Below are 18,303 nucleotides of genomic sequence, written 5' to 3' on the forward strand. Positions count from 1 at the left end.
AATTTAAAAATGTTTAAATATTTATTTATACGTTCCATCAATTATGACAATTTTTTTCTTTTAGATTGTGCACATGTGTATATGTATATAGGAATGCGAGCCTCTAAGGCTGCATGCACGAAAGAAAATTAATTATTCAAACAAATTACTTTTCCAAAAAATATAATTATACACGATAATTACATACATACACGCGCGCCCATATATATAGATTAAATTGAATTTAATTTTTGTCAGTTAAATTAATAAAAATTATAATTATTTCAATATTAATATTTATAAAGTACACTACAAGTATACTGTAAAAGTAAATTTTCTCGCTTTTCAAAAACAATCGCACTTTATTTTATTTCTCGATAAATTTTAATTTATATTGTTTATTAAAAAAAAATTTGCGAATCATCTTTGAAGCGTACAATTACAAATGCATTACAATTAAAAATAATTTTTTAAAGTAATTTTTGGGTATAAAGTTTTATACGAAACGGAGGAAAATTATTTGAATAGTGAAATGTAATTATAATTATATTTGATATAAGAAAAATTATAATTACTAACTTTATTTTATTTAAATGTCTAAGGAAAGCTAATTAATTTACAGCTGTATTGGGCAATATCTGAATCTACAGTTGTGATTCCATAGCTGAAGCTGTAGATTTTTTCAGACAAAATACATGCAAATCCACCAATGATCTCTCAGCTTTATCATGCGCATGCTCTATGTGTTGTAAAAACATTTTTAAATTTAGTGGTGGTCAGGAGTTTGGCGGTTAAGAGTTGTTTACGTTTTCTCTTAAGTCACAAACATATTCGAAGTAATTAATTTCGGATAGAAATATTTTTACATACATGTTTTCAAATTTATTTACTCAAAATGATTAACAAAGAATTCATCATTCCTTTGGACAAGGATGAACTTGTTCGGATGCATTTTGGAGAATATGGCTATCGAGAGGTTATACCTTTGCATCTAATTAATAAAGAAATAAATGGTAAAATTTTGGAATTTATAAGCATTTGTGTATTTTTATATATTTTTATTTTATATTTAATATTGCGAACTAATTTGATTTCAAATGTAATATTTGTTTTAATATCTTGATACGGGCATAAAATTTATATAAATTTTAATACTTTTAAGAAAAGAATTATTTACTTAAATAATTTATATCGAATCAAATTATGGACTCAATTTATTGCTTAAGAAAATAAACTTACGTAGTTTAACAAAAATTTAATTTTTTTAATATTTAGAAATAAAGATGCATAGTGTAATATAAAATTGTATATATGTATATATATATTTATAATAACATATAAAATTATTGAAGGTTTCGTTTTATTCTATATTCTTTTATTATTTTTGTGACTCAATTAAAATTTTTTTTTAAGAATAGTAAACATTTTATAAATAACCTAGAAAATTACTATCTGTAAAGCATACAAAATATTTCAAATTTAAAGTACCTAATAATTCAATTGATTAAATCATTTGATTATTTAATATTCTTTTATAGCCATCTCTCAACAACTATTGGTAGATAAAGGACCAATTGACTTAATTCAGGAAAAGCAAGATGTTTTTTTATCTATAATTATACATGGAAATAAATTGGAATTAACGACAATTTTTCGAGCTTTCAATAGAATTTTAAAAAGTATTTAATAATTTATATTGCTATAATGTAGCTAGTTAATTATACAATACATTTGAATATAATCAAATATTTTTTTATTTGTTTATAGTTGTACAGAATTTTGTATGTCATTTGGAAAAGAAAGCTGAACAGTATAAAGATTTAGATGTTGAACAAGATGAAAAAATCAAATTACTATCAATAAATAAAATATTAGCTTATATCGTATCTACAATATCATGTATTATAGAAGATCAAATTGCAGACAATAATAATAATATGGAATATGTTGGCAAAGTTAGTAACTTATTTTTTATTTAAACAATAAAAATTTTCTTATATTCTGTAACTTTTTTCATTGTTATTTAGCGTAAGAAAAATATACAAAAGTCAGATGTTGTAGAAGAATGGGAAGTGGAACGACAGAAAGCAATGGAAGTAATACACCGGTGGTTACAATTACCCTTAAAAAATTTATGGACGCCACCTGTAGTTGAAGATTCATTCGTTGGGTAAGTATAATAAAAAATAAAAATTGTGTGATATATCATTAATTAAGCATGATTTTCTATGCTTACTTCTACTGTCATAAAATATTTTGTTTAATATTTTTATTTAATCATTGTATTTTAGGACATTAAGTCAAATGTGTTACAAAGTATTAGAAAAAACAAAAGATATGAGATCTAAAATTTTTAGAAACCTAATTTTTCAGGTAATATTTTATATTTATATTAATTTTTAGTATAGAAAAATATGATTAATTTTTTAATAGTATTGTCGAAATAATAGTGTATTTATAACAAATAAAAGAATGATTTTTTAGATTCTTGGTATTTTGGTAAAAAAGTACAATCATGGTATAGCTTGTGTTGTTCGAATTATACAACTTGCTAAATTATATGAAGCTCTTGCTGCACCAATTGGAGTTGGAGTAGTACTCATGGTTACTGAATGTGGTTGCACCGGATTGATAAAAGAAATTGCCCGAGAGATAGGTGAAAATGAGCCTAAAGAAGCAGATGCTCGTAATTTCAGTAATTTTCTTGAATCTATTGCTTTGACCCAAGCAGACATTGTATTACCTATTTTAGATATTATAATGGATTATCTCGGTGACGAAGTAAGTTTTAATAATTAATTATACGTTTGTTTTTAAGATTAATATTTCTTTAATAAATCCATAAATTTTTATTATTAATTACTTTTTTAATAGTGTTACATCATGAGAAATTGTGCAATTGGTGTTATGGGAATTATTGTTGCTAATGCTCTCACTGGTGAGGACTTAACATCTGAAAAACGTGCCTTAAGAGATGAATGCTTGGACAACTTAGAGGAACATATTTTAGATAGTAATGCATATGTTAGATCAAAAGTTCTGCAAACATGGCAAAAACTTTGCTGCGAAGGTGCTGTACCCTTATCTAGACAAAATCATTTGTTAAAAGCGTCTGTTTTAAGATTAGAAGACAAAAGTGCAAACGTTAGAAAACAAGCCTTACAGCTACTACGCACAATTCTTCAAAGTAATCCTTTTGCATCTAAGGTATAATTTAATTTCTCTTTTAAAAAAATATAATTTATTTAAAATATATTTTTTATACATAATAATATATATATCTAAAAATAAACAATTTTTAGATGAATCAAGAAAAATTTGCTCAAAATCTTGAGCAGGCCAAAGCTGAATTAAAACAACTTCAAACTGATGTATATCATACTGTTGGAGCAGAAGAAGAGAAGGAAGAATTATGGAAGACGCAGCTTCCATTAATTGAAGAAGCAATTGATCATCTTACAGAAGAAAATAGTATGTAACATTAATTAATAATTAATCATATATTTTAAAATATATTTGTATTAATTAATTCATTATGTATAGAGAATAATACAGCCAACAATATCGAAGAAAACGACGAAAAGGATGATGAAATAGATATTAAAGAAACTTTTGATAAAATACAAACTTATATACTGAAAGACAAATGTTTAATAGCCGTTAAGTATTTGCAGAATTTATTTATGCAGTCAGGCTTTTCAAAGGAGATGAAAAATATATCAGAAGAAACTAAAAAGGAAGCATTACTTTTATTTATGTATAAAATATTTATGAATTCAAGTTCTAAACAAGGTAGTGAGAATAAGAATGAAAAAGAAAGTTCTAAAAAAACTTTAACAACTGACCAAGAAGAATTAAAACAATTGGATCAAATTAAAGTTAAAAAGAAACTTGTCGATTATTTACAGGTACATTATTAGTATTGGAAAATTACTATGAATATTAGATATATTTTAAGTTAAAATATCAAATTTGAAAATTAATATGATTAAATGATATTTTTAATGTTTCATAAAATATTTTTTTCAAAACTATAGTAATAAAAATTTTGCATTAATAATACATAATTTAGAATTATTAAAAATTTATATTACCAATAAGTTATTGTAATTTTTAAGATTATTGAAGGTATGTATTTGGACGTATATAATCAATATACTTTTATCATGGTTTAAGCATTTGTAATTATCCGTTTGTTTTATATTTTATTTTAATTCAGTCTATTGATATTTTATTTTTATTTTATTCTTGTTGTAGAATTGTTATACATTTTCGATTGAATTAGAAAAAACCATACCTATTGTAGAAAAATTATTATATTCAATAAATCCTGGTGATGCAATAGAAGCATGCTCCTTTCTTGGTTCGGCATATCAATTTCAAATAGCTGGAGCATTACCAGGTGTACGAAAAGCACTTTTCCAAATTTTTTGCCGTGATCAATCAGTTAGAGATAACTTGGCCAACGTTTACAAAGAAATCTATTTAAATTATTCAAACAACCAAATGTCCAGTCGCGCAAAAACTCTTCAATCTGTCAAATCCCTTATTCAATTATTAGATGGAATGTTACCTGGACAAAGTGCAGCACTTGCTAAGCTTATAGTCTCATGGAGAAATAATAATGAACTTGACGGCGAAGCTTTAAAGGTAATTTTACTTCGAAACCATTTATATTTTAAAATAAATTTGTAAAAATAAAATTAATTTTATTTACAGGTAATGTGGGAAATGTTTTCGTTAAAATTACCAAATACAACTCCTGAAGAAAGCAGATCTGCTTTAATGCTCTTAACCATGGCAGCTCAAGCAGAACCAAATATTATTACTGACAACTTAGATGTTCTTATTAAAGTCGGATTAGGTTTACGAGCGCAAACGGATTTATTATTAGCTCGAGATACTTGCAGAGCATTTCTAGCTATCAAACAAGACAGTTCCAAAGATATCGATAAATGCCCTATCAGGTAATTTATTAGTATAATGCTCATATTAATGTTTATGATATTAAAATTACGTGAATTTAATTGGACTTTATTATTACATTATAGATATGCTAACGATTATGAAATATTTACTCAAATATGTAAGCTTTTAAAACAAAATTTTTTTGAAGAAATTGAAAATGGATATATTTCATTTGCAACAGATGCCATAAATGCTATCTATCATGTAAGTATACAAATTAAAATATATTTTATAATAAAAATATATTTTAGTGTTTTTAAATAAGTGATTTTTGTGATAATATTATGATATTCTAATTATTCTTCTTGAAAGAGTAAAAATTGACAAAATTCATGAAAATGTCTATTTTATTTAATATTAAATTGACAATAAAAATCATCTATTATAATTATAGTTAGCAGATCAGCCAGCTCCACTCATCGAAGAAGTTCTGGCTCACATTGGTAAAACTGGAAATTTTATTCGTGTTTCCGGTAGTACTGAAAACACAGTTGAGATATCCTCTGTATATGTTTCTCGTTTCTTGTTCCTTATTGGGCATACAGGCATTCGTGAAATGGTATATTTAGATCAGTCAGTTTATAAAGAACTAAAACGTCGTAATGCCGTGTGTGAGCAAAAGAAAGAAATGTGCTTACGTATAAGTAACAAAAATCGGCGTAAATCTATCAATACCTCGAATGTATCAGTGTCATCAAATACGTCTTCGATATTAGGAAGTGCCCAACGCTCAATAAGAGTCAATAGGAATGAAGATGACCAAGAGGATGGAATGGAAGGCGCTACAGCAGATGATGCAGATGCCGAGCATATTAATCTGTGCTTAGAGGAGGAATTATTGAGTGATAGCGGTCTTCTTAACAAATTTATGTACGTACATAGAATAAGTTTTTATTGTAATTGTAGAAAAAATAGTTTTGAACGATCATAGTTTCCAAAATAATTTACATGAAAATGTCATTGAAAAGTGCTTTAAAACTATTTTAATTAATTTAGCAAAATATTAACATAATATTGTTATGTTATTTTAATAATTTTTGTTGATTTTAATTGCTTCAGATAATTTTAAAAATATTTTTGCTTATTAAATGTCATAGTAATGATACTATAACTATACTATAAAACTATACTGTATGCTTTATCAACTGATTTTATCTATTATATTTGACTAATTAAGTTATATTATATGAGACATAAATTTCAATTTTATTATACAACTTAATTGTATATTTTTTACAGACCATTAGTTTTAGATGTTTGTCAACACCCAGAAAAGTATACCGACGAAGTTGTGCAAGCACATGGTGTATTAGCGCTGAGCAAATTGATGACAATAAGCTCAAATTTTTGCGAGGCAAACTTGCAGTTATTTGTAACTATTTTAGAACGCTCGTCGTATCCGCAAATTAGGGCTAATATTCTCGTAGGATTAGCTGATTTAATGACCAGATTCCCCAATCAGATTGAACCTTGGACTTCTCATATTTATGGACGGTTAGCTATATTTAAAAAATTCTATTCGATCTAAATTTTCCCTATATATATTATATGTTTTGTTACTTTGTTTAGGCTTAAAGATGAAAATCTTAATGTACGTAGTACCTGTGTTCGAATGTTGTCTAATTTAATATTAGGTGAAATGATTCGTGTTAAAGGACAAGTTGCTCAATTGGCGCTTTGCATGGTCGATGAAAATGAAACGATTCGATATGATACAAAGCAGTTATTCAAAGATTTATCACATAAAGGATATGCACTTTACAATGTTATGCCCGATATACTCTCCTGTTTATCTGATTCGGAATTAAATTTATCAGAACAAAATTTCCAAGAAATTATCAAGTAATTACTTTTATTTTTAATCATAACAAAATTAATTATTAATTGCAATGTAAACAATTTTATTTAGAAATATAACTATTCTAGTAAATTTATAATTTTGATATTTCAAGTAAATTTTAATAGCATATTTGCATGAAAGTTTATAGAAAATATAAGATTATTGATCAATGAACAATGAACAATGAACATATAATTATACATATTTATATTTTTAATTATCAAATTTTACTTTAGAGTAAAAATAAAAATTTAATTAAAATTAAAAATTAGATGAATAATATTGATTTATTTAAAAATGTGTTTTAATAATTGCTTGTATAGGTATATTTTGGGACTTTTAAAAAAAGATCGACAAGTGGATAGTATAATCGAAAAACTTTGCAGCCGATTTAAATTGGCTACCACAGAGCGACAATGGCGTGATTTGTCTTACTGTCTTTCACTTTTAAAATTTAGTGCTAAAGGTATGAAATAATAAAATAAAATTATATAATAATTTTCTTTCTAACGCATTAGAATGGTTTTTATAATTTCAGATATTCCTTTATGTTTGCTCAATAATTGCTTTTAATTATGTTATTATAGATTTTGTAAATTCAATTAGATAAAATTTAATAAGTGAGACATTAATTAAAATGTTATATTATTAAATATTTAATTTTATACAAAAAATTATAATTTTTATTTCATTTAGACTGTTTTATTACAGGTATAAGAATATTGATTGAAGGATTACCTCTTTTAAAAGACAAGATTCACAACAATGATCTTCAGAAAGCATTGAGCTCTATAATTGAACAAACCAAACGACGACCTGAAGCTAAAAATGCCTGCTTAGAATTAGAGGAAAAAGTGAAAGATTTGTTGGAAAGATCAGAAAACTCAGAAGACGTATCCAAGTCCTTATCAAATAACGAAGCAATGCCGCCTCCATTAAGGCCAGTACCTAAATCTACCAAATCAAAAAAAAAATCTCGCCGCACAAAGCCGGATGAAATTGAGAGTGATGACAATGAAGATTATGAAAATCGGTCATTCAGTAGAAATAATAGTACTATTAGAAGTAGTAAGTGTTACATTTTTTATTTTAATATTATTTTATTATTTTAGTTAACAGTCATAAGTTTTTTTTTTTTTAATTTAAGGGTGGATTCAAATTCAAATAATCTGAATAGTGTATTTGTTTTTTATACATGTTAAATAACGAAAATTATTTTTGGTCAATAATATTTTTTTATAATTTTATAACTACAACAAAAATATGGTGAGCGTTTATATTAAAGTAATTACATGTTTTAAGTTAAAATTCAGAAGTAGCGTATTGATAAAAACGTTCAAAATCCATTTATTAGTCCGCGTTTTAAATCATAATTCAAATCAAATTTTTAAATATCTATTCAAAAATATTTTTTTTTAATGATATATATATATATTTCAGTTTTAATTATAAAAGCACAATAACATAATCGATGAAATATTTATTTTTAATATTTTTATTTTATAAACGATTAAAACTCTTAATCTTCGAAATTTAACTTCTAATTGGATACTATAAAATTATTGGCACAATAATTGAATTTAAAAAATTTTAGACAAATATTAAGATATATTTGTGAAAGTGCCTTTTTTGTACAGAGAAAAATTGAAATTTTACTGGAAATTCTATAAATTCAGACAAAAATTATATTATTGATATTATTTTCAATTAAAAATGCCTTTTATTGTTGAAAAGTAGAATGAATATTTATATTTACAATTAATTAAAAATTCTTCCTAAGTACATAAAAAAATATAATTTGATTCTTGTTAGTATTTTATTATAATATTTTATAAAAATATTATAAACCAATATTTTTTTATATTATATATTTAATATTAGCAAGAAGAACGAGGTCTGTATCCAAGGATAATTCCTCTATAGACAGTGGATCTGAAGAAATAGAGATTAATAAGACACCTTCAAGATTTCCAAGGAAGTGCCGCACAAGTTCATCAGAATCTAGAGTAATTAAAAATATGAATACGTCAGGTAGTAAGATTTTCCATTGATAAGTTTAATTAAAAATTTTAAATAATTAAAATATTTTTTATATGCACATATAATATGTATATTTTACTTAATCTCTTGTTAATATTTTAGTTGAAAATAATGCTGTGAATACAGCAAAGAAAACTCCACGGCGAAAAAAAGACAATGATTTGAATACAACTATACTACCTCCATTAAAAAGAACACGATCTTCAACGAGTTAAATTTATTTTACTCGTGCAAATAAAATACAATATAAATATTCATTGTATGGCAATTTGTAAATATTAAGTAACATTTTCTAAAAAAAAATAAATATATAAATCTCTTTTATGAACATTTTATATTTTCAATATTTGTACATTTCAACATTTATATATGTAGATATATGTGTAACAACTTTTAACATTTAAAATGCATTGATTTCATGGATCTTTTTATACATACAATAAATTGTTCAAATTTATTACAAATGATTTTTTCTAAAAATTTACAATTTAAATTCATTTGTAACTTTATATTTGAATGTATTATTAAAACGAAAAAATATTTATAAAAATTTAATATTGTTAGTGAGTTTTTCTTATTATTAATATTTAATATATCCTTCGCTTATAAATTATACTGGAATAACTTCTGTTTTATAATCCTTAGTTACTAAATGTAAAAGACTACCATTTAAGGGCCTTTCTTGTACTTTTGTCCATTTCCAAAACAGTCTGTAATAATTTTAACATGAAAACATTAAGTATTATTTTATACATATACATATATTCTTATGACACTTACTCTGAAATAAAATTTAATGGTGTCCAAGTTTTGTCATCTGCTTTTGGCATCAATTTGCGATTCATTTTTGTATCTAATACACTTGGTAAAATACAAGCAACTAAGGATTTTGCTGGAAGCCCACCTTTTTCAGTTGCTAATGATTTGGTCAAATGATGAACAGCTGCTTTAGCCATTCCATAGCCAATCATACCTGCGTAGAAATTTAGATTTTATACATTTTTAATCTTACTTTGATTATAATTATTCATAAATTTACCTGGAGTTCCTTCAAGTGCAGCTTTAGCACCAGTTAATGCAAGGAATCCACCTTCTTTCAAATATTGTGAAGCAATTTTTGCTGCTATGATTGAACTCCAAACACTTTGCTTCCACATTAAATCACTGTTTTTTATGAAATCCTTATTAGCAGCATCTCCACCAGCCCAACCACCAGCAACACAAATTATTCCATCAAGTTTATTATCTCCAAGAATTCCTTTTAATTCAGCTAAAATAATTTGTTCCTAAAATGGCAATTAATAGCTCTTTAATACATATATGTATATTTTTTATACTATATTTATTGTGAAATATTACCTGTTCAACACAATTTTGTTCAATATTAACAACAATATTTTCATTGGCATTACAATTAGGTTTTGTATCGATAGATCCAACCCACTAAAAAGTAATTAATACAATTGTTTAAATTATAATTTATACATATTAAATATTATAATTAATTTTTAAATTTTATTAATTATATAAATGAAAGTAATAGATAATATAATGAATGTAAAAGATATTTCGAAAGATAAATTAGCTATTTTTATTTAGAAAATAATTAATATTTTCAATTAAAATTATAAAATTTGAATAGTTTTGTTAAATCATTGCTATGTTAGAGCATTTATAAAATCCATTTTTATTATTATTTTTTTATTTTTATTTAAAAAAATAATTATATTTAGGTAAAAATATAAAAGCTAAAAAATTTTATAAAATCTCAATGCTAGGAATTTGTAAAATCACGTATAGGTTACATTAATATTCTATATATAAATTTCGAAAGTAAATTGAATGTCTCAATGTCCTTGACAATATCTCCTTGCTTTATAATTATGCAGAATATCTAAAAAAAAAAAACTAAAATATGTGACAAAGTATTTTATATAGTATTTGAAATAAATCTACTTTATATTTTATTTTACTTTATATTTATTCATATTTAAATTAGAAAAAATGATTAAATATAATATAGACTAATTTTCATATTACAGCAACGTATAAATTATCTTTTGTGTAGAAATAATTTACACAAATTTTTTTCAACCAAATCATTCACGGTTTAATAATTAAATGTTGTTAAAATTTTCGGATAAAAATTATCTTTAAATTTAATTTAAAAAGAAATATTAAGAAATATTATTATCGGTCTTAATGCATCTGCAAATATTATTTGCAATATTAGACACTTCCCAAATTAAGGAAATCTTGACGCTTCAATATATTTAATAACTATTCTTTTAACACAATTAATTCTTATGCACATTAATACGAATAAAGCTTATAAATACTTGATAAATAATGAAATTCTTATTTTAATATTCATTTTAACATATGGCAGCTCGTAATCGATATAACAGCAACAAGCGATTTTTGCTCCACATAATTTTCCATAAAAATTATATTAATTAATTAATATTATAGTACGTCATTATTTAGAAACTTACCCAATTCTTCGATATAAAAGTATCGACGCAGGCAGAGCCTAATGCGCCCTTTCCACCATAAATAACAACTCGTCCGGATACCGCCGGGATAGATGCAGATTCGAAATCTGCCATAGTCAAAGAGAAATAATGAGGACAAATTTCAACAGACGCTAATCCGTCGCTAGTCCAGCCGCTAGTGGTTGTGCGATCAGCAAGGAAGTGAAACGAAGGATAAGCAAAAAATTGCTATGGGAAAACAACGCCGTACGAATATCGACGGAAATGGGCGAAGATATACCTTGTTTATGTTATGTCAGGTTGAATATCTCTTATATATGACATCGATGTAATATACGCACGAAAAAGAAAATATAAAAATATTAATAGAATAGAGGAAAAATTTATTTATTATTTTATTTACGTAAAAAATTGAACACAAAGTTGATTCACGTTCAATATAATTTATCACATAGTCATAACATGATGAAATTATTAATTTTATGTCAACAATTGCATTAAACATAAGTACAAATTCAATCAATATATCAATTTATACCGAGATAGTTCAAGTTATTTTAATGTTTTTAACCGAATATCTTTCGTAATGGGACTTGTTATTACGATTATAACTTTGAAGTATTCTAGTTAAGAGAAGACTACATATAAGTTTTATATTATCAATTAAAAAAACTTAAAACGCTTAACTTGGTTAATAATTTTTTTAATTTTACAAATGTAGTTTTGTTTATTTGAATATCAATTCATATGAATTGATCATCATGTCATTAATTATGTATAAAATCTTGTTATTAGGATATATTTAATAGTATGAAAAGTATATAGTAATAAAAAATTTAGCAAATTTGTATGCGATTCTTCCTAAAGATCACTGATAAATATTATTATTTTATATGGTTCGATGTTGTACTTTTCATATGCAACTTGCTGCAAGTAACATTTAACTATATTTAAAAAAAATAAAAACAGAATGATACAAGTAAAGAATTAATATAGAATTAACAAATGTGTTTAACATTAAATATGGTATAATGAAGATTTAAAAAAAAATTGAATATTCAAAGATGCCAGTTTTAGCATTTCTATTTTCTCCAATGCAGATTCACTTTTTATATATAACAATAAAAAGAAAATAAACATGAATCTAAACTTTGGATTTAATATATACCATTAAATTTATTTTATACAATTTTATATTAAAAAAATTACCACCTAGATATTTAAAAAATTTTATCAAATTCTAATATTATTTAGATTGATGAATAATAAATCAATTCAAGGATTTAGAAAATTTTTTTCGATAAACAGTTTAAGAATTATATATTTCCTTTAAGTAATTAAAATAACTAGATACATTTATAAATTTTAAATTAACTTAATCAAATCTATCATAAAGATAAAAAATTATTATAGTTTTGATAATAAATATACCTAGCAATTCCTATTTTTATATATTTACATTTTAAGTGAATTATTATACTATTATAAAAATATTAAGTTTTTTTTTCTTGTGTAGAATTATAAATATTTTAAGTAATAGTTATGCTTATTAAAAAAAAAAATAGAAATTTAAAAGAACAATTACTTTTGCATATTAGATATATAAAAACTTAGTATATATAACATAGTACAAGAAACTTTTAGATATAATAAAATGAACATCAATGATTATTTGAGTTAGAAACCTTTTTCCATATTCAATTAGGTAAATCCTTATGTGCAAGTATCCAAAAATGATTTTTAACACAATCTAATGGTATTCTATCTGTACTTTTTCGTTTAATCAATTTTGATATGAGATCCTTTGCTCCAGGTGTTACTTGCGAAGGCCAGGGAATGACTACACTCTTAATTTTTGCATAAGTTTCATCAGATGTTTCACTCAAAAACGGTGGGCGACCAACAAGAAATTCATAACATAAAATTCCTAAACACCAGTGATCAACGTAGATATCATATTTTTGGCCAGTGACCATTTCTGGTGGAAGATAATCCAGTGTTCCACACATTGTATTGCGCTTTGTTGAAGGTGCATGAACAGACCAACCAAAGTCAGCTAACTTAATATCTCCATTGTGTGTTAATAATAAATTTTCTGGTTTTATATCTCGGTGAATAACATTATTTTGGTGGCAATATTCCAGTGCATCTGCAACTTGATAAGTATATTTGGCAGAGAGGTGTTCACTAAATCGTTCTTTTGGTTGACGCTTTAATTCTTTGTAGAGTTCACCTCTTGCCGCAAATTCAAGTACCAAATATATTCGTTTTTCATCATGAAAATATGTTAATAATTGCAAGATATGAGGATGTCTCAAATGTGATTGAATTTCTATTTCACGTAAAGCTTGTTTCTCAACTCTAGATTTCATTAGTTCAGTCTTAAAGAGTGTTTTTAGAGCAACCATATAATGAGTTGTCTTTTCTCTGGCTAGGTACACTCTACCAAATTTACCTCTTCCTAAAGGAGCACCAATTTCAAAATCCTCTAGACTCCATTGATAGCTGTAAACATTTCATAATAAAATTCAAACATTACTTCTTTTTAAAATATTTGAATTCTTACATTAAGAAGTTAATTAATAATATAAATCATTTTTAATTATGTCATAACTATTCTTTTATTTAAGCATTATAATTTTGTTAACCTTATTTAATAAATAAATAAATAAATAAATAAATAAATAAATATATATATATATATATATATATATATATTAATGTGATTATATACCTATTATCACGTTCTTCTATATGTTCCTTCATATATCGTATACTTGCTTCAACGTCCTTAACATAATCTTGAGGTATTTTTTGTGGAACTTTAAATATTTCAGTTTTCATAATTATCTAGAATTATTCAATACTTTTTAAATATAAATTATCTGTAATTTTTAATTCAACGTATTAATAAAATTGGCAATCTCATATCTAATAAACAAAATTTTTACTTGATATTTTAAAATTGTATTTCTATGAAGTAAAAAAATTTGTAACATTCATTATTGAATTTTTAATAGTTATTATAATTTTAAAATTATACATAATATTTATAAAATGTGCATGAATGAAAATAAATTAAGTCAATTTTAAATAAACAAAATATTTAAAGGGTCCATCTAATAATTCTTATTCAGTCTATATATTATATGTAAACATTAACAAATTTTATAAACAATTTTTGAACTATGATATTAAATAACTGTTTCATTAGTTTATAATTCATATAACATTATAATAAAAGAATTATATATACACATATATATTGAAAAATTTATTACTAAAAATAAAATTACCTTAACTTATGTATTACATTAAATTATAAGTTTTAGTTTTCTAATTAGACTCACAAGTTATTTTAATTTAAAAACTATTGATATTTAACCGTCTAATTCAACGATCAACGATCAGCTAACAATGCTGCCAAAATTAAAACTCTAAAAATTGTATTTTTGAGTATTTCAAATCATGTGATTTCGATACGCCAATCAGAAATTTGAAGGATTGAATGGCGAGAAAAATACGCGCGAAATTATCACAAATGGTAATGTTTTGCAAAGTTATTAAAAAAAAAAAAAAACAAAAAAAAAAACAATAGCATAAATTATAAATAGAATAATAAATTTAAATAACAATTCAATAAATTCACAGCATTTTACTTATATATTATTATATTATAAGTAATAAATATATTTTACAAATCCGATTATTTTTTCAATGCTTACTCACTGATTTTTTTCTGCTAACTTAACAATTTCAAATTGATTTTATTTATTAATAATATTTAATACCATTTTACAGTGTAATTATGGATTATATACCTAAAGAAAAATTTACTGTTAAACCAGAAATAAGTATTCTTAAAGAAACTTACCCTCATGATGTACAATTATATAAAATACCACCAACAGGTGAAATTTCATTGCTCGAATTTCAAGACTATGCTTTGGAAAGACAAAAAGGTATTTTTTTAATATTTAAATCTAAATGTTTCAAATAATGGTACATTTTAAATATATAAAAACTTAAACTTTTATCCAATATAAATTTAAACTTCAGTTTTACAGTTACTTGAACTTATACTTACCCAACAACACTCAACACTTGAAGAAACCAAATTAGCATTTACAAATTTATTAAGAAAAGAAGGCTATTATCAGTATGCAAAGCTGTTGAATGCACAGGGTTCTGATTCTAATAATGAAGATTTAGAAGCAAGACGAAAAGATCACATATCCCATTATGTATTAAGATTAGCTTATTCTTTAGAAGAAGATTTACAGAATTACATGCTCGTTCATGAAACAGAATTTTTCAAATTAAGATTTGCTTCAATGAATAAAGAAGATCTTAGTAAATTTTTAATTACAAGTGGGATTCATTATTCGCAAGTAAATAAATGAAAGATTTCACTAAAACCTATTTTAGTTCTATGTAATATATTTCAAAAATGAAAAATCAATTTATATTTACATTGTAGAAGATTTCGATACTCGATTTATTATACAATGAATGTATTATATCATTACTTAATAATTATGTATTTTTTAATAAGAGAATTGAAAAGTATTTAAAAATATCTAATACTGAATATTTTTATGAAATTTTACTAAATTTTGTGTAACTTATATTCTTGAAAGTAAATGAATTTTCAAAATTATGGATAATATGAAAATTTTTTTGACAAATCAAGATTATTTATTTAAAATTATATTTTATCACTAAATAATAATTATTACATTTTAGATTTCACAAGAGTTTAAAGAGCAAAATAGAGAAAATTTACGTGCATCAACTGTATTCACTGGTGATTTTGAAAATATGGATTTTTATGAATTACCATTTGATGAAGTTGTTGATTTGATAAATGATAGAAAAGTATATGTACATCGTGGAATTGCATATGTTCCTCAAAGTGAGTTCATTAGTGTATTTGTTACACACTTTCGAAGTAATTTAGCTGTAGAATTAAATGTGAGTTTCTATTAAATATTTATGTATTTTTAATTTTCTAACAACATTAATGTAAATATTAATTTTAGAGAGCTAAAAAATTTGTTGTTACAAATCTTAGTGATGATAGGTTACAGCATTTTATAAAAAATCTTCCAGACTGTTTTTCAGGAATGTCAAAAGTAGTTTGGTCATCAGAAAATACACCAATTTCCAAATTAAATGATGTAAGAAATTTTTAATAAAATAAACAAAACAAATATAAAATACTGATAATAATTTTTTTTTGTTAAGTTGTCAAAGACGTCTTATCCACTCTGTATGAGAATAATGCATGAACATTTGAAAACAAATCACCATCTAAAGAATACAGGACGTTTACAATATGGATTATTTTTAAAAGGTATAGGGGTTACTTTAGATGATTCTATTGAATTTTGGAAGAGTGAAATGACAAAAAAGGAAGATATAAATGAAGATAAATTTAATAAACAGTATTTGTATCAAATACAGTATAATTATGGTAAAGTCGGAAGACGTGTTAATTATAGACCTCCTGGTTGCACTAAATTGGTAGTTGATCCTGTTGGACCAGGAGAAATTCATGGTTGTCCATTTAAACATATGGACATAGACGAACTTACAAAAAAACTTATAGAGTATAAAATATCTCCATCGGGTAATAAAAATATATTCAATAAAATAATATTTCTAATTTTGTACAATTTCAATGGAAATAAGTTAATTCTTATAAAATATTAAAAGAAATATCTTAAACAATATTTTCAAAATTTTCAATATTTATATAAATAATTTATAGTAGTTCATATTATATTTACATGAAGCTTATTTTATTTATAGAAAAATTAATTATTTAAAAAAAAAAAAGATACAATTTTCAAGAATAATTAATCTTAAACTCATATAAAAGTAAGTTAGTTTTACCGTTTCTTTATTCAGCAATTCTTAACTTAAGTAATTACAAATGATAAATAGAATTTTTTCATAACATCAATCTGTAGTTCTATTTATTCAATTGAGATTAAATGATTTTTATTTTAATTTCAAAACTAGTTAAAAAAATCTTTTTATTTCGTTCAGTTTTATTTGATTAACTATTGATACACATTTATATTATATCGATAATTTTATATTTTAGATATTCATGAAATTAGTAAGTATGCCACTGAAGGTCGTTATAATTTAGCTTGCACAACGTACTTCGAGAGTACACATAAGAAATACCCTGAAAAAATATTTTTTCATCCAAATCAGTATTTTGAACAAAGTCGATTAATATTAAATAAAAATGAAATAAAAGGTTAGTAAATATATGCTATTTAGTAATATTTAATTATAATTGAAATAATTTTATGTATTATAATATAGCAGAATCTTAAACGTTATGCATTAATGTTTGCTGTATTATTATATTCAATTACTAAGTACTCTAAAACAGTACTAATAAACAATAACCTTGAATTCTTATAAAATTAAATATTTCAATATTAAGTCTTTAATTTTTTATATAGTATGATCTATTGATTTTTTAATACACATCAATATATTTTTTTCAATTAATATATTATAATTAAATTTGTAAACAAAGATACAGTATGCATAATATATTAAATACAATCACTTACTATATAATGTTTACTGTATATATATATATATATATTTAGATATTATACAATCATATAAGTAAAGTTTTAATTCATTTACCAGCTGATTTTCTTTTTACTTTTGTTTTTCTAGAAGAAGAAAATACTATACAGGATAAGTACGCGGAATTATCTCCGGAGAATATTTCACAATCAGCTAAAATAAAAGTTGAAAAAAATATAAACACAAGTAATTCCACTACACCATCTAAAACAATTGAAAGGAAAGTTAAAACGATAGATAGAAAAATGGGAAAGATGGATTCATTGAACATTGCAGCACTATTAAACGATGATAGCGATTGAGTGTATAGTTTTTGTCAACTTTTTGTTTTTCTTTCTAAACATGTATAATTTATACTTA

At 23.9% G+C, this 18,303-nt stretch overlaps 4 protein-coding genes across 4 annotated transcripts; 2 read left to right on the forward strand and 2 right to left on the reverse strand.

Annotated features, from left to right (window-relative positions):
* The first annotated feature begins 775 nt into the window (after positions 1–775).
* On the forward strand, positions 776–9,042 carry Cap-D2 (CAP-D2 condensin subunit). Its single transcript, XM_011502209.1, has 19 exons — positions 776–992; positions 1,518–1,658; positions 1,747–1,934; positions 2,007–2,149; positions 2,271–2,352; positions 2,464–2,760; positions 2,854–3,186; positions 3,282–3,450; positions 3,523–3,887; positions 4,237–4,629; positions 4,699–4,946; positions 5,031–5,151; positions 5,342–5,817; positions 6,187–6,441; positions 6,517–6,789; positions 7,111–7,253; positions 7,499–7,855; positions 8,669–8,818; positions 8,930–9,042. The coding sequence occupies exons 1-19, from the start codon at positions 875–877 to the stop codon at positions 9,040–9,042; spliced, it is 4,365 nt and encodes a 1,454-aa protein (XP_011500511.1). The 5' UTR covers positions 776–874.
* Positions 9,043–9,388: 346 nt separating this feature from the next.
* Dhpr (dihydropteridine reductase) lies at positions 9,389–11,452 on the reverse strand. Its single transcript, XM_011506309.1, has 5 exons — positions 11,323–11,452; positions 10,187–10,270; positions 9,867–10,113; positions 9,608–9,800; positions 9,389–9,537 (listed from the first exon to the last, which is right to left on the reverse strand). Exons 1-5 carry the CDS (start codon positions 11,434–11,436, stop codon positions 9,438–9,440), a joined length of 738 nt encoding a protein of 245 aa, XP_011504611.1. The 5' UTR covers positions 11,437–11,452; the 3' UTR covers positions 9,389–9,437.
* Positions 11,453–12,968: 1,516 nt separating this feature from the next.
* Positions 12,969–14,207, reverse strand: aurB (aurora kinase B). Its single transcript, XM_011506321.1, has 2 exons — positions 14,057–14,207; positions 12,969–13,827 (listed from the first exon to the last, which is right to left on the reverse strand). Exons 1-2 carry the CDS (start codon positions 14,164–14,166, stop codon positions 13,020–13,022), a joined length of 918 nt encoding a protein of 305 aa, XP_011504623.1. The 5' UTR covers positions 14,167–14,207; the 3' UTR covers positions 12,969–13,019.
* A 597-nt stretch (positions 14,208–14,804) lies between these two features.
* Positions 14,805–18,302, forward strand: LOC105367569 (DNA primase large subunit). The gene is made up of 8 exons (XM_011506332.1): positions 14,805–14,866; positions 15,124–15,284; positions 15,382–15,713; positions 16,069–16,296; positions 16,365–16,502; positions 16,570–16,954; positions 17,435–17,596; positions 18,037–18,302. Exons 2-8 carry the CDS (start codon positions 15,131–15,133, stop codon positions 18,243–18,245), a joined length of 1,608 nt encoding a protein of 535 aa, XP_011504634.1. The 5' UTR covers positions 14,805–14,866; positions 15,124–15,130; the 3' UTR covers positions 18,246–18,302.
* The last annotated feature ends 1 nt before the right edge of the window (position 18,303 follows it).

The sequence above is a fragment of the Ceratosolen solmsi genome, unplaced genomic scaffold (assembly GCF_000503995.2).
Source record: "Ceratosolen solmsi marchali unplaced genomic scaffold, CerSol_1.0 scaffold10, whole genome shotgun sequence".
In the NCBI taxonomy this organism is placed as follows: Eukaryota; Metazoa; Arthropoda; class Insecta; order Hymenoptera; family Agaonidae; genus Ceratosolen; species Ceratosolen solmsi.

Bases quoted from the DNA above. Each gene is read 5' to 3' on its own strand.
- Cap-D2 (XM_011502209.1), top strand. From the start codon at position 875: ATGATTAACAAAGAATTCATCATTCCTTTGGACAAGGATGAACTTGTT. The intron at 2,353-2,463 runs GTAATATTTTAT...ATGATTTTTTAG, and splicing joins TTAGAAACCTAATTTTTCAG to ATTCTTGGTATTTTGGTAAA. The intron at 5,818-6,186 runs GTACGTACATAG...TATTTTTTACAG, and splicing joins GGTCTTCTTAACAAATTTAT to ACCATTAGTTTTAGATGTTT.
- Dhpr (XM_011506309.1), bottom strand. From the start codon at position 11,436: ATGGCAGATTTCGAATCTGCATCTATCCCGGCGGTATCCGGACGAGTT. The intron at 10,271-11,322 runs GTAAGTTTCTAA...ATTACTTTTTAG, and splicing joins CTTTTATATCGAAGAATTGG to TGGGTTGGATCTATCGATAC. The intron at 10,114-10,186 runs GTAATATTTCAC...TTGCCATTTTAG, and splicing joins AACAAAATTGTGTTGAACAG to GAACAAATTATTTTAGCTGA.
- aurB (XM_011506321.1), bottom strand. From the start codon at position 14,166: ATGAAAACTGAAATATTTAAAGTTCCACAAAAAATACCTCAAGATTAT. The intron at 13,828-14,056 runs GTATATAATCAC...AAATGTTTACAG, and splicing joins ATAGAAGAACGTGATAATAG to CTATCAATGGAGTCTAGAGG.
- LOC105367569 (XM_011506332.1), top strand. From the start codon at position 15,131: ATGGATTATATACCTAAAGAAAAATTTACTGTTAAACCAGAAATAAGT. The intron at 15,714-16,068 runs GTAAATAAATGA...ATTACATTTTAG, and splicing joins GTGGGATTCATTATTCGCAA to ATTTCACAAGAGTTTAAAGA. The intron at 16,955-17,434 runs GTAATAAAAATA...TTTATATTTTAG, and splicing joins GTATAAAATATCTCCATCGG to ATATTCATGAAATTAGTAAG.